The following is a 13316-nucleotide window of genomic DNA, read 5'->3' as shown; positions in this document are numbered from 1 at the left end:
CAGATCAATCTGACTGGAGAGGGACGGGCGCCCGTGCGGCCGTGGAACAGAAAGACAGATATGGGCTTTCCATAAGGCCTGGCTCTACAAGGAAAAAAGAGTTAGAAAAGGCCTCAACACATATATGGGCTTTCCATAAGGCCTGGCTCTACAAGTAAAAAAGAGTTGGAAAAGGCCTCAACAGTTGGTTGGCCTCTTGGATTCGGGTAGCTCGTGCAGTCGTCCTGGTATCTGCTGCTTTGAATCGTAGTTCACTGATGCAACCTAAGCTAGAGTTATCAACACAGCCGCACAGGTGAGGTGAGGGGGCCTGGCGCACAGAAACAAACGTACCAACGCCATGGACAAAGAACTGAAAGCACCAACGCCATGGACAAGGAACTGAAAGCACATACACATGATTAGCGTAACATCAAGCTGAGAACTGGGGCCGAGCAATCTATTCTCCACTTCGTTAGTAAAAAAGCAGAAAACCATCAGAGGATATCATCGACACATAATGGGGCGCGTCGAAGAAATGAATATAGCATAACATTGCTGATTGTTCCAATATCGATTTCCATTACATCAAATATCAATCACAGTTCTGCCGAACTGCGCCGAGGAGCTTAGCAGAGCTAGCTGAATTTTACATTGTATGCGAAAGCAAATTTGCCAGAGTTCCATAAACAACCGAACCCATTTTTTCAGGCTTATGTACAGGAGTACCTACTATAGGAATATAGGTAAACAGCGACCGCCGAGCCATGCTTTCAGTCATCGATGAGCGACCAGGTGATCATTTTGCATGCAGGGGCTCTAATCACCCTGGCTGCTGACGGCCTTAATGCCATGCTGCGTTTTCTCATGCGCTGCTCTTCATGCCATCGGCTGTGTTGCCAGAGAAAGCCCAGTGCGGCTTGGCCAGGGTGCGCTTCGTAGCCTTCACTGACAGTGGGCTGTTCTTGCCCTGTTCGTCAAGCAGCGAATTTGCCAGTTAGAATCAGATGAAATTTACAACGATTTCATAGCTAACTGAAGAAAAAAAGACAATGAAATGATCCGAGCATTTACCATGAGGCAGGTTCCCTGCTGTACGTTGCAGATGGGGTAGTCATGGGGGCAGCAGCTGTAGTGATCGTCACAGCAGGTGGCGCCCTCGAGCGGGCAGCAGCCCCAGGCGAAGCAGTACTTGCCATACTCGTAGATGCAGCAGCAGGTGGTGCTCTCAGGGCACGAGTAGTAGTTGTCGCAGACGCTGGGCTCTGGGGTGGGAGAAGGGGGGGTAGGGCCAGGGTTCGGGGGGTTGGCGCCCTCCTTCAGGGGGTACGATGGTTCAACAGCGATACCGCACTTGCCGCTAGACGCCTTGATGTTGCGCTCCATCCTGATGTAACCGGACTCGCCCCAGCTGCTGCCCCATGAGTTCTTAACGATCCAGTAGTCCTTGCCATTCTCTGTGCCATAGCCGACGGCCGTGACACCATGGTCCAACGCTGTTCCGCACTTTCCAGTGAAGATACCCTGAGACCAGGAAATGTTAGTCATCAGTACAAGGCAGATGATTCATGGAGTTGATGACACAAATAGTAACAACAACGAAGGATGAGATTAAAAAAAAGATGGAGTAGGTGTGGGTATCTGCAATTTTGTGGCCAATGCATTTGTCTGAAAAAGCCTATTTAACTTATGACAAGGGAAAACATTTTCAGAATCTTCTGCCCAGCTTTTGCTGGAAGTGGATGATAGCTCACACCACTCTTACCAAAGCACATCTTTCCGAAAGCCCTCACAAAAACACATCAAAACTGTGTACCATTAAAAATGCTTCACAAGAAGTGGCAGTATAGTCTTTGAGAAAAACAAAGGAGCATGATTCATGCAAAGTGGTGGGGCACCGAAGCACTATTGTATTGCAAAAGTTGCTAATATGTAGTCTGAATTGTACTAAACTAAGCCAGGGGTATGAACAAGGTATCATAATTGATGTAGCAGTTGCAACTTGCAGAGTGACAACAGAATCATTCCTTCTGGAGAAAATAATCTTGAGTAAAGCGATATGATGGGGACAATTTTAAAGCAATTAGGTGACTCAACCTAACATGTGCATGTCTTGTTCAAGGCAGATGGTCTTTATTTCTTTTACGGTGATGGAGATACAATCAACTAATCGCTACCTACTGATAGTCAAATACTAGATGATTCCATAAATTCATCTCTGAATTTAACCAAATGGTCCACAGATGAAATTAGCAGCAAGGTTAGTGTCAATTACCGAGCTGTAGAGCTGAAATGCACTGCCACTAGCCTCAATAGCAACACTGACGGGCTGGTTTGCAACTGCCTTCTGCAGACTCTTCTCACTGTTCACTGGTACATCTTCATAGCTGTCAATAGTAACAACCTTCGCGTTTTTCTGCAATGAACCCAACACACATAACCAGCAGTAAGAAAAAATGACGCTGGTCTTTGGAAAATCAAGGGAAACCATGAAGCCAAAAATACCTTGTTGGCATCACACCGGCCGTCCGTGCCCTTGTAAGGGTAATCTGCCTCCGTGTCGATTCCGCCATTGTTGATGATGAACTCAAACGCATAGTCCATCAGACCTCCATTGCACCCCTCGTTGTATGAAGTGTCACAGTCAACAAGCTCCTGCTCAGACAAGGAGATCAAGTCGCCCGTAACAATCTGGTTGATGCCTTCCACAGCTGCTATTGTTGAGAAAGCCCAGCAACTCCCTGGAAGAGATAAACATAGATCATATTTCAATGTCAATAACTCAATATGTCATCAATATCATTGTTTAGTCCTGCACATCAATTAAATTAAAAAAGGCAGCCAAATCAAAAGAGTGAAAGCTACCCACAATAGAGTGGAAAATATCTTTATGGGCGTAGCATATTTTATTTAAGAGAAGAATTTTGTGGTGATGAATAGGATGCCGAGGGGGAGAGGCGACCAATAGGAACGTGAAACGGTCACAAGAGCCGTGATGAAAGTCGTTTCCAAGAGGCTAATATCTGGAATCATGAAGTGAGCTTGTCCAGAGGAGAAAAGGAGCTTATTGGTCCAGCCACCTTGTCAGCTAGACAGCGACTGCTATTAGTGTAGTCATATTTTTTCTTGGTTGCGCCTTCCAGCAGGGGCACTGCCTCACTGGAGTTCACAAGGAGCAAGGTGATGTCCATGTTCTTTCCTTCTTCTTCTTTTTTTTGATAAGAGGTGATGTCCGCCTACCCCAACTTGCTTGGGACTGAAATGCTACCGTTGTTGTTGTTGTTGTTGTTGTTGTTGTTGATAAGAGGTGATGTCCATGTTCGATGAACCTACTTACATAGTATATGTCCCCTTTCATGCAAGACACAGGACCAAGTTATTGTAAATCAGATAAGAGCAAATGAGCAATATATATACAAATATAAGGAGGAAAATGGCTAGATAAGGTTTGCAAGTAAAAAATCTTATAAAATTAGGGCACGTTTAGTTGGCAAAAATTTTTGGTTTCGGCTACTGTAGCACTTTCGTTTGTATTTGGCAATTAGTGTCTAATTATGGACTAATTAGTTCGAAAGTTTCGTCTCGTAATTCCTCACCCAACTGTGCAATAAGTTTTGTTTTTCGTCTATATTTAGTACTCCATGCATGTGCCGCAAGATTCGATGTGACACTTTGGAGTGAAATTTTTTGGAATCAAAACAAAGCTGTACCCAAAAAGAATAATTTTATTTTAAGTAGTTTTATTTGTTAGCGAATCTATCTATGGAGTTCGAATTCAAAAGCATAAGTACTAATCTATATGCGTGCCATCTCTGCAACCTCCCACCCATTTTGGGGGCACGACTAACGAATTGCAGAAGCTGAAGCTTGCCGCTGAGCGTTGACCTTCAGGTAGAACCGTAGAAGAGACAAATCCCCTACTCTCTTTTTGTTCATGTGGATAAAATAAAAACTACTGCCAGTTGTGGTGAACAACAGAGTTTACAGTTTTTTCGGGCCAAACAAAGAAAACACGCCCGAAGAACCTTCCCATGTTCTATCTAGAATTATTAAGCATGTCAGCTATCAGAAGCAGGAAAGTAAAAAAAAAGGGGGGGGGGGGGGGGGGGGGGGGGGGGGGGGGGGGGGGGGAGCGAAGATTGGTATATGGAAGCTTACCGCAGCTGCCCTGGTCCTTGACCTCCGCGACGGCGCCCTTGGTCCTCCAGTCGACGGACTCCGGCAGGCCCTCGTTGTCGGCGGCGTGGTACCTGGTGCTGAGCTTCCTCTCCCTCTGCGGCTTGGTCCTGACGCCGAGGTAGGTGGCGCGGTACTCCTCGTTGGTGAGGTCGGCGAAGCGGTTGAGGCCGAGGCGGAAGGAGTGGACGCCCGCGTCGGCGGCGGCGTTGTGCTCGTCGATGTAGCGGAGGTTGTCCCTGAACACCTGGTACCGCCTCTCCTCCTCGCCGATGGCGTTGTAGGTCCGGCCGTGCGTCGCCATCCACTCCGCGTACATCCGCCGCGTCTCCTCCTCGCTCCGCTCCCCGTAGGAGATGATCGACATGTCCGCCGCCGCGGCGAGCGACACGAGCAGCAGCAGCGCCGCCGCCAGCGATGTGGTGGAGGCGCCCATCTCCGCCGCGCTACAGGAAGTCTAGCTAGCTAGGGAGAGGAGGGCGCAGAGCAGATGGATGAGAGGATGACAGGATGCTGGAGGCCCTTCTTTTTCTTTCCGTGACGGGCTGGTATCGGGGTCGCTTTATACAAGTGGGGGCGGGGGAGTGGTGGGCCCAGATTCCGTGATCCCTTTGGGTTTTTCTTTTTTTTTCCCCGTCGCTTGGATATTTTAAAAGTGTTGCTTAATTGGCTATTTTAAAGTGTTGTTTAATTCATTCACATTTTCTACGGAACCAGTCGCCAGTACTCCTACGACATTTTGGGTTGGTTTTTTATTGGTCGTGGAGGTGGCGCGGACGGGGACAGGTTGGATTGGATATTTGGATTGAAGGCGACCGATAATTTCTTTTTCTTTTTTTCGTGACGTGTTACTGTGAATGCGTGCAGTAGCCTACCTACCGGTCCAAATGGTAATCCCGGATTAGCTAGGTTTTTTTTTTAATCGAGACCATGTGCGAGGAGGGGGAGGGGGGGGGGGGGGGGGGGGGGGGGTTGACGGGGTGGTAACGTGGAGGTGGATGATTTTGACTGGAATGCTCGGTGTACTCTTTATTACTGCATTGTTTGTTTAGTTTTAATCGGCGCCCGCCACAGCAGCCGCTGCACTTTAATTAATCATTAGTCGTTCGCCGGCGCTTGAACTTGTTCAGCGCTACGTTTTTTAGTTATGAAACAGTGTTTTTCTCTTCAGCATAAACATCAATAATTTTCAAATTTCAGCATAAGCGAGCATGATAATGTCAGTGGCCTGGATTAGCTGAACGACCTCCGGCAGGATGGGGAGTATCTTCTTGATCAGAGAAAGAAGACGACGCGCGCGTTACGGTTCCGTAATGGTTGGTACACGCCTCTTGCGTCTTGCATTGGCGCTCCTACTGAATGAACGAGCGATAGAAAAAATTCACGAGTGGAGAGCCGTGTTCTGGTATGGCACTGGCACGCAGTGGAAGTAGCTTGCACACATTTGAGATTTGAGAGTGCCCACGCACTGCCACCGGCAAAGTAGTAGGAGTAGTTGGCATGAACGGCGGGCAGGAGGGCCAAGTAGCAAGGAACCCAACGAGCAACGAGTGGACAGCAGAGGGCAGTCGGGCAGGGCGAGGATTCCTCCACCGCCGTGGTCCAGTCCCGCCGTGGTCCTCCACCGCCCGCATGCTGTACGCCAGCTCGTAGGTCTCGTTTGAATCCTTGGATTCTGAGAATTTGGATAGAAAAAATTCTAAAATTCTAGTATCTTATCCAAATCATATAGATTTTAGAGGAATTTTAACTCATAAATTTTTTGAATGCCAAAATCTAATAAAATTATTGTGATTCCTTTTATTCGGATTCTCAAATCTCATGGGATCCAAACGGCACCCTAGTGATGTCGGTGTGTAGACATAACAGGCACGCTCGTGGCCGTTTGCGTCGTGGGGGCGCTTGCATTACATTTGTACGACGATATTATTATTAAGGATGGCAACGGGGATGTACCCGTCGGGTATCGCCGGAACGTTCTTTTCCCCGCTATTGAGAATTCATCTTGTCCCGTCCCCGTTAACTGTCTCGGGTATAGTTGCCCATCCCCGTACCCGTCGGACATCGGTCGGGTAACAGATATCCGACGGGTACTGCATACCCGATAAACAAGGACACTTAGGGTCACAGCTTTGCAATCGGAGACGTTTTTTCTTCACCCGGGTATAAGTGTCGGAGTCTCAAAGATGTCGAGGAGAAGGAGCGAGGTTGCGAGGAGGACGAGCAAAAGTGACAGAGAGACCGAACTGAGGAAGCGAGGGGCACGAGCGCTCGTGAGGCAGCCATGCTTGTGCTGCTGGCGGAGATGGTGAGAAAAAATTGAACTAAGGTTCCTAGAACACACAAACTATATATATGATTGTTTAGATTTGGGCCAAAATACCTATGTTAAGTTTTTTTGGGCCTAATACTCGCATAACAGCTCAAATAGTCAGGTTCCCCAACGGGTAACGGGGACGGATAAACAGGGAACGTTTCCGTACCCGCTATACCCGTTGGGGATGGATTATTGCCCATTTAGATGCCCGTGGGTAAAGATATGATCCCATCCCCGTCCCCTAATGGATCAAATACCCATCGGGTATCGGGTATCGGGGCACGTTGCCATCTTTAATTATTATACGAGGGTCGATGTACCACCGGCGCATCAATGTTTTGGTCCCTGCTTTTAATGGGGGCATGGAACACGAGTTTTTGAACAACATTTGTGCTGAAAGTTTTCTAGATAATAGAAAAAAAAATATTCGACCAGACATGAGTCACCCGCGGAGGACGCTTGTGAGGACACATATATGTGTCCCACGATGTAACACTGCTTGCCACCGTCTCAGTGACCCCCTTCCTGAGCATTTTTCAATCGCTCCCCACGCCGCAATGAGCTGGTAACCCTCGTCCTGACCTCTCGCTCGCGAGGCCCCGGTCGACCCAATAGACTGGCTCCTAGGCAAGGCCGGGCGCCCGCGCACAAACCTAATAGGAACCGAGAAACCCGTTCGCTCAGGACCAGGGGAGCAAAAGGAAGGGGGGCTCATGCCGTCATCTCGCTTTTTTCTCGCATCGTGCCAAGTCTACGATCATCCTCCGCCATCCTGTCGTTCCAACGGATCGCGCACATTTTAACCTCATAGGCCAGCCCTTAGGCTAAGATACGCATTCGCGGGCACAGACCCAGGGGATGAAGCACATTCCAATTCGAATGGAAAGCAAGTAAAAGAACAGCGAAATGACGAGTGAACGCGCCAATTGCATTCTAGGCGCAAAGACCCCGAACACCAATACACCATCCGTCGTTGAATGAGAGAGCTGTTTCAAGCTTCTCCACGTATACCCGCAGTAGGATGGAACGGCGAACTATTTCCCAAACTCCTCACCACAATGAGACGCCTCTCAGACCAAGCCTCCCAGACCAGCTCCAGGGCAAAGTTGGACACTCACGCGGATAGGGAGCGAAAGGAAACAAAGCGTCGCTCTGCCTGAGCGGGTGAAAACGGGGAAAATCAAAGCATGCGCCCTCTACTCGCCTTTTCCCCTTGCATCAAATCGGATCGACGACCTGACCCCGATGCCTCAACCACAACATCGAGCCGCATAATGCTCAGCTCAACGGGCTAGCCCCCAGGCTAAAACATGCACCCACACTCATAAGGCTGATGGAGAAGGAGCATATTCCAACCTGAACAAGAGGAACATAGGCGGCAACGTGACGAGATGGGATCACACGTCTGCAACACCGCATGTGGGAGCAGCAAGCTCCACGACAACCAAGCAGCCCTCAGCGCGCGTAACGCTCGAGTAAGTCGGTCCGCCCCAAGCCAGAAGCGCATAGTCGCTCGTGGCCGACCCTGCTCATTCAGGAAAAGAAGACCGAGCGAACGACCCCGGCAAGAACAAATCCCGCACGACGAGCCCGACGAGGTCTGAGCCAGTAGACGTGACTCACCTGCAGAGCATTCGTGCTTGCTCGAACAACCGTGGCAGGCGCATCATCTAGCCAAACGAAATCGTTAGAAACTCCTCAAGGCCCCAAGAAGCACGACCCATCAAGAACGCCAGGCGCCCTAGGGCACACTCAAATTGCGTATCAGGGCAACAACACTCGGTCCGCGATAACCGCTCCCCTGGAGAGAGGCCCAGTGGGAACCGACAAACACACCACCCTCCTCGATCACGGTGGATGGGCATGAATCCCCATAGCCAGATGATGGCTCAACGATGAGCCTAGCCGGACAAAATGATTTGCGAGAATCGGCAACGCAGAGATCGACCAACACTGCCCTACGTCCCAGGTCTCAGACCTATGGCCCGCTCTGGAAACTCGCAAACCGTTAGGGGTCTAAGACCTCTTCGAGAGAGATCGATGAAGCAAAGAGGCCGGGGTAACACGCAATGAAAAGCCCAAAGCGTGATCGTGGCTCAGTCACGTGAAAAAAATAAGAAAGGTCCAAAAACCTACGAGCCAGGGCACGGTCGCAAAAAATCCTCGTGACCTTGCAAACCGAAGGTCGAGGAAACAATTCCTCGAATATATGTATATATATGTATATATACCTAGGCACTGACCCCGCGAGGACCGGTGTCGGTCTCGCCTTGATCACAAACCCTAGTACACAGCCCACTGACAAGGCACGATAGCCATATACTACGACGGCAGGATGCCCTAACAAGACAAATTATGATGGCCACTCGACTCATTGAATACGACAGCCCGCAAGGGGTCGAGCAACAAGACTCAAGCATGCCACGACCACAAGCCCACACTCCTAGTGAACACGCACGTCAGTGCTTTCCCGATCACTTCACGATCACAAAAATGCTCGTGGGCTACTGTCGGGGCTATGACCCTAGGGTGTCTCAAGGCACCGATTAGTTGACAGGCCATGCAGCTCGCGACTCATTAGATTAACAATGGCCCTAACGACCAAGGCCTAGCTAGGATGAGCATGCCAAACCCATGCCTAGCCACGACCCTTTTTCCTACCTTAGCCGCACGGAAGATGCGCGACCTCTCCCCTGTCGTGACCCCCGGGTAGGACAGAGAGAGGTCGAGCACCGCTTAGTATGCTTGCTTTGACAGATGCAGGCGTGCCGCGTTGACCCCACAAGGACCGATGTGACAGCGGTCACCTCGGTATGGTCAGACACCATCCCTGTGCCACGTCGCACCAACGAGACAACTCCGCACAATGGTGGCAACGGGTATGAAACCCACCGTCCAAATAACGACCGACAGGACACGCGTACGATCCCACCCACTATGGGATGGGATCCATGGCAAGGATCTCAACCAAGAGGCCTCCTTGGCTGGCAGAGCTCTCTGATCCCAATGATCGGGGTCATCGCCCTTAGCCTCACGAAGTGACTAGACAAACAACAACCCAGGGCGGCTACCTACTATGGGTACGGTGCCTCGGGAAACCTGGAGACAACGGCGAAGACCATGATGGATGCCGCTTCGCATAGGATAGCTGACGAACTATCACCACGGCTATAGTGCTGCCACGACCAGCACAGTAGCACCATGTCAGCCCTGCCACGCCGTGGCCACAAGACCATGATGATAGCCACGCCTAGGCGAGTATTAGAAGACAGCGTAGCTTGCAAGCCAAATTAGCTAGGACCTTCCTCAGGCTCTCGACCCTTTGGTCGGGAGAACCTCTTCTTTGTAATGAGCCCTGGCTCCAAACTCTATATAAGGGCAGCTAGGGCTCCAACCTCGACACATTCTCATTGATCGTCCTCTACCACTCCATCCATTCTCCATAGAAGTAGGGCTCTTGGAGCTTCTCTTTAGGCTGCCCCTCGGCTAGCATAGGTTCTACCATCTCTTTCACCATTCTTGCACCCTCCATTGTAAGAACTTCAAAGCATTCAAGTGAGGAACATGCACTCGATCTTCTCTGAGACTAGACATAGGACTCTGGCTTGAACCAGTATAAATCCTTGTGTCTATTGGACGCTACCATCGTCTTCATAGAGCGGCGCGACAATCGTATAAGTTTACTAGTCTGATTTATGAAACACCGACTATCGGGTTCATAAACCTAGGGTCCCTCATGGACTGGCTTCTTAGCAAAGGCTCGGCCTAGCAGACGACATCATGAACAACGCACAACTCCTATGCTGGCCCAAAACTACCTAAATGATAGGCCAGAAGAGTGATCCGCCTCTTGAAAGGTCCTAATGGCTAGAGGGGGTGAATAGCCTATTAAAAATTCTACAACAATACTTAACAAACCGGTTAGATAAATATGAGGCAAAGCAAGTGTTGTGCTAGCCTACTAAAGTAGCAAGCTACCTACCATAATTCTAGTTTATATAGTTTCTATCCACACAATAGCTATGTCGCTACACTAAGTTAGTGTGCTCTTAAAGGCTAACTAAAGAGCCACACTAACCAAACTAACAAGCTCTCACAACTAGCTATACTAAAGAGCTTGACAACTAGTTTGCAGTAATGTAAAGAGAGTGAGCAATTTGTTTATACCGCCGTGTCGAGGAAGGAGCCAATCAATCACAAGAATGAATACCAATGAAGACCAATCACCTTAGAATCAAATAATAACACAATGATTTTTTACCGATGTTCACTTGCTTACCGGTAAGCTAGTCCTCGTTGTGGCGATTCACTCACTTAGAAGTTCATGAGCTAATTGGCATCACACGCCAAACCCTCAATAGGGTGCCGCACAACTAACACAAGATGAGGATCACACAAGCCATGAGCAATTCACTAGAGTACCTTTTGGCTCTTCGCCGAGGAAAGGTCAAGAATCCCTCACAATCATCACGATCGGAGCCGGAGACAATCACCACTCTCCGCTCGATGATCCTCACTGCTCCAAACCATCTAGGTGGCGGCAACCACCAAGAGTAACAAGCGAACCCCGCAGCGAAACACGAACACCAAGTGCCTCTAGATGCAAACACTCAAGCAATGCACTTGGATTCTCTCCCAATCTCACAAAGATAATGAATCAATGATGGAGATGAGTGGGAGGGCTTTGGCTAAGCTCACAAGGTTGCTATGTCACTGCAAATGGCCGAGAGAGTGAGATTGAGCCGGCCATGGGGCTTAAATAGAAGCCCTTACGAAATAGAGCCATTGTACCCCTTCACTAGGCACAACACGGGGTGACCGGACGCTCCGGTCATATTGATCGGATGTTGGACCTCAGCGTCCGATCACGCGATGCATGCCACGTGTCCCCTCTCTTCAAATATTGATCGCCTGATCTCAACAGTCAATTGATGACCGGACACAACAGCTCAAAGTGACCGGACGCTGAACCCCAGCGTCCGGTCATTTCCAGTAAGGATCCAGAGATGACTTTTCATGACCGAACGCATCCAGTCAAGCTCGATCGGACACACCCAGCGTCCGGTCACACATCGACTCCCCTATGCGCTGCCACATCAACTGGACCAGACGCACCCTGTCAGTGTCCGATCACCAAGTGACCCAGCATCTGGTCACTGACCAACACCAAAACCAAACTAGAGCTTTCACCTCTCCGATCAGAAGGCCTGGCTAAGGAGGAACAGTGCTCGCCTCCGACTCTGGCTCGCCTCTCTGACCGGAAGGCCTCGCTTCCGACTCCGGCCCGTCTCTCTGACCGGAAGGCCTGGCCAAACGCCGCTTCCAACTCTGACCCGCGTCTCCGACCGGGGATGCACTAAACCTCTGCTTACAGCTCTTCTCTAATGGGCCCAGTCAGAGCCAACTAGGACCAACCGACTGGGGATGCTCGCTCGGTGAGGACCAGGAAATGGATGAAGCAAGTAAAGTAGGACGCTCAAGTCAATAGCAATACCGAGGACCGTACCCTATACACCTACAGGACAGTACCAACAAGGCATGGCAGAATGGCACCCTGCAACCTTCCAGGCATGTCAGAACCCCAACAGTGTTGAGGGCATCGACATTTACCCTACAGTGTTGCGGGCGCCATCAATTCCCATACTAGGCAAACACGGTAAGGCCTCCCACATGCATTTGGGCATCCACAGTGTTGTGGGCGTCAGCATTTACAGTACCTGGTGACCATGGTGTAAAACCTCCCACGTGCGTCTGACATCAATAGTACTGTGGGCGCCTATAATCATCCTATACTCGACAACTTGGGCAACAAGACTTAGTAGCATGCGTACTCTCTCTCTCACTTGTAAGGCCGTCCCCTTCATCTATAAAAGAGGATGCGCTCTCTCCCAACAAGGACGACTCTCGATCAACTCCAGATCCATCAGTTCACACGCATCGATTCACCCTCTACTAGCTTTAGACACTCTAAAGCTACGCAGAGTGCACGCTCGAATACTTAGCACATAGCGGAGCTCCCATCACTCTCGGCCCTTTAGACCAGAGTCCGACTGGACCTCTTGCACCCCACCTTTCTCCCTCTCATCTGTACCCCACAACAAACTTTGAGCACATAAACTCAGGAATAAAGTCACCGATCGACTCAAACTAGACATAGGGCACGTTGCCTGAACCAGTATAAACCCTGTGTCATTGAGTACTAGGCCACATTCGATCACAACGTATGGCAAAACTATAAATATTTACATGTTGGTCACTTTCTGCACCGACAGTTGGCGCCGTTCGTGGGAAAGATGCTGTACATTCACACTTTTTGGTCATCGGATGGCCCACCTTTCCGCCACCTTCGCCATGGCGGGCTCAGGCAATATGACTCGCTTCGGCTCACTAGAGTTCCCCGCACTCCCACCTATTGGGATGTGGGGGCCTCCCATCTTCGAGTTGCCATAGGCCTTCCTATTCGGAAGCTTGGACTTTATCGCCGACCAGCTCGGCATACTACACCTCCGCGAGGAGGCACCCATCTCGGCGCCTGTTGGAGGGGCGCCCTCTGTTAGCTCCGGGACTCCTGATGACTTCAACGATGAGGCACCCGTGCTTCATTTCGAGCAAATGCTTTGCTCAAACCTCGCTGTGAGTAATGTATGTGCTCTTATTTACTCGCTATTTACTATCTTCCGTTGATTATCTGAAGGGACCACGTTGTCCGCACCATAACCACTGTACGATCGGTTCCCCTATGGCCTCACATCCCCCATGGACGCGTATGCTCGAGGGCTCCAAAGGACGCTGGCGCCACCCCCTCTCATATCCGAATTTGTGGGAATGGCGAGTTATGCTCCCA

At 50.0% G+C, this 13316-nt stretch overlaps 1 protein-coding gene across 1 annotated transcript; it reads right to left on the bottom strand.

Moving 5' to 3' along the window:
- Positions 1 to 514: 514 nt before the first annotated feature.
- On the bottom strand, positions 515 to 4689 carry LOC136497747 (oryzain alpha chain). Its single transcript, XM_066493593.1, has 5 exons — positions 4138 to 4689; positions 2485 to 2720; positions 2255 to 2395; positions 1054 to 1503; positions 515 to 949 (listed from the first exon to the last, which is right to left on the bottom strand). The coding sequence occupies exons 1-5, from the start codon at positions 4589 to 4591 to the stop codon at positions 845 to 847; spliced, it is 1386 nt and encodes a 461-aa protein (XP_066349690.1). The 5' UTR covers positions 4592 to 4689; the 3' UTR covers positions 515 to 844.
- Between the last annotated feature and the right edge of the window lie 8627 nt (positions 4690 to 13316).

Source organism: Miscanthus floridulus, chromosome 12 (genome assembly GCF_019320115.1).
Source record: "Miscanthus floridulus cultivar M001 chromosome 12, ASM1932011v1, whole genome shotgun sequence".
NCBI classification, from domain to species: Eukaryota; Viridiplantae; Streptophyta; class Magnoliopsida; order Poales; family Poaceae; genus Miscanthus; species Miscanthus floridulus.
The sequence above is the reverse complement of the archived record's forward strand: the minus strand, read 5'-3'. Positions and strand labels throughout refer to the sequence as shown.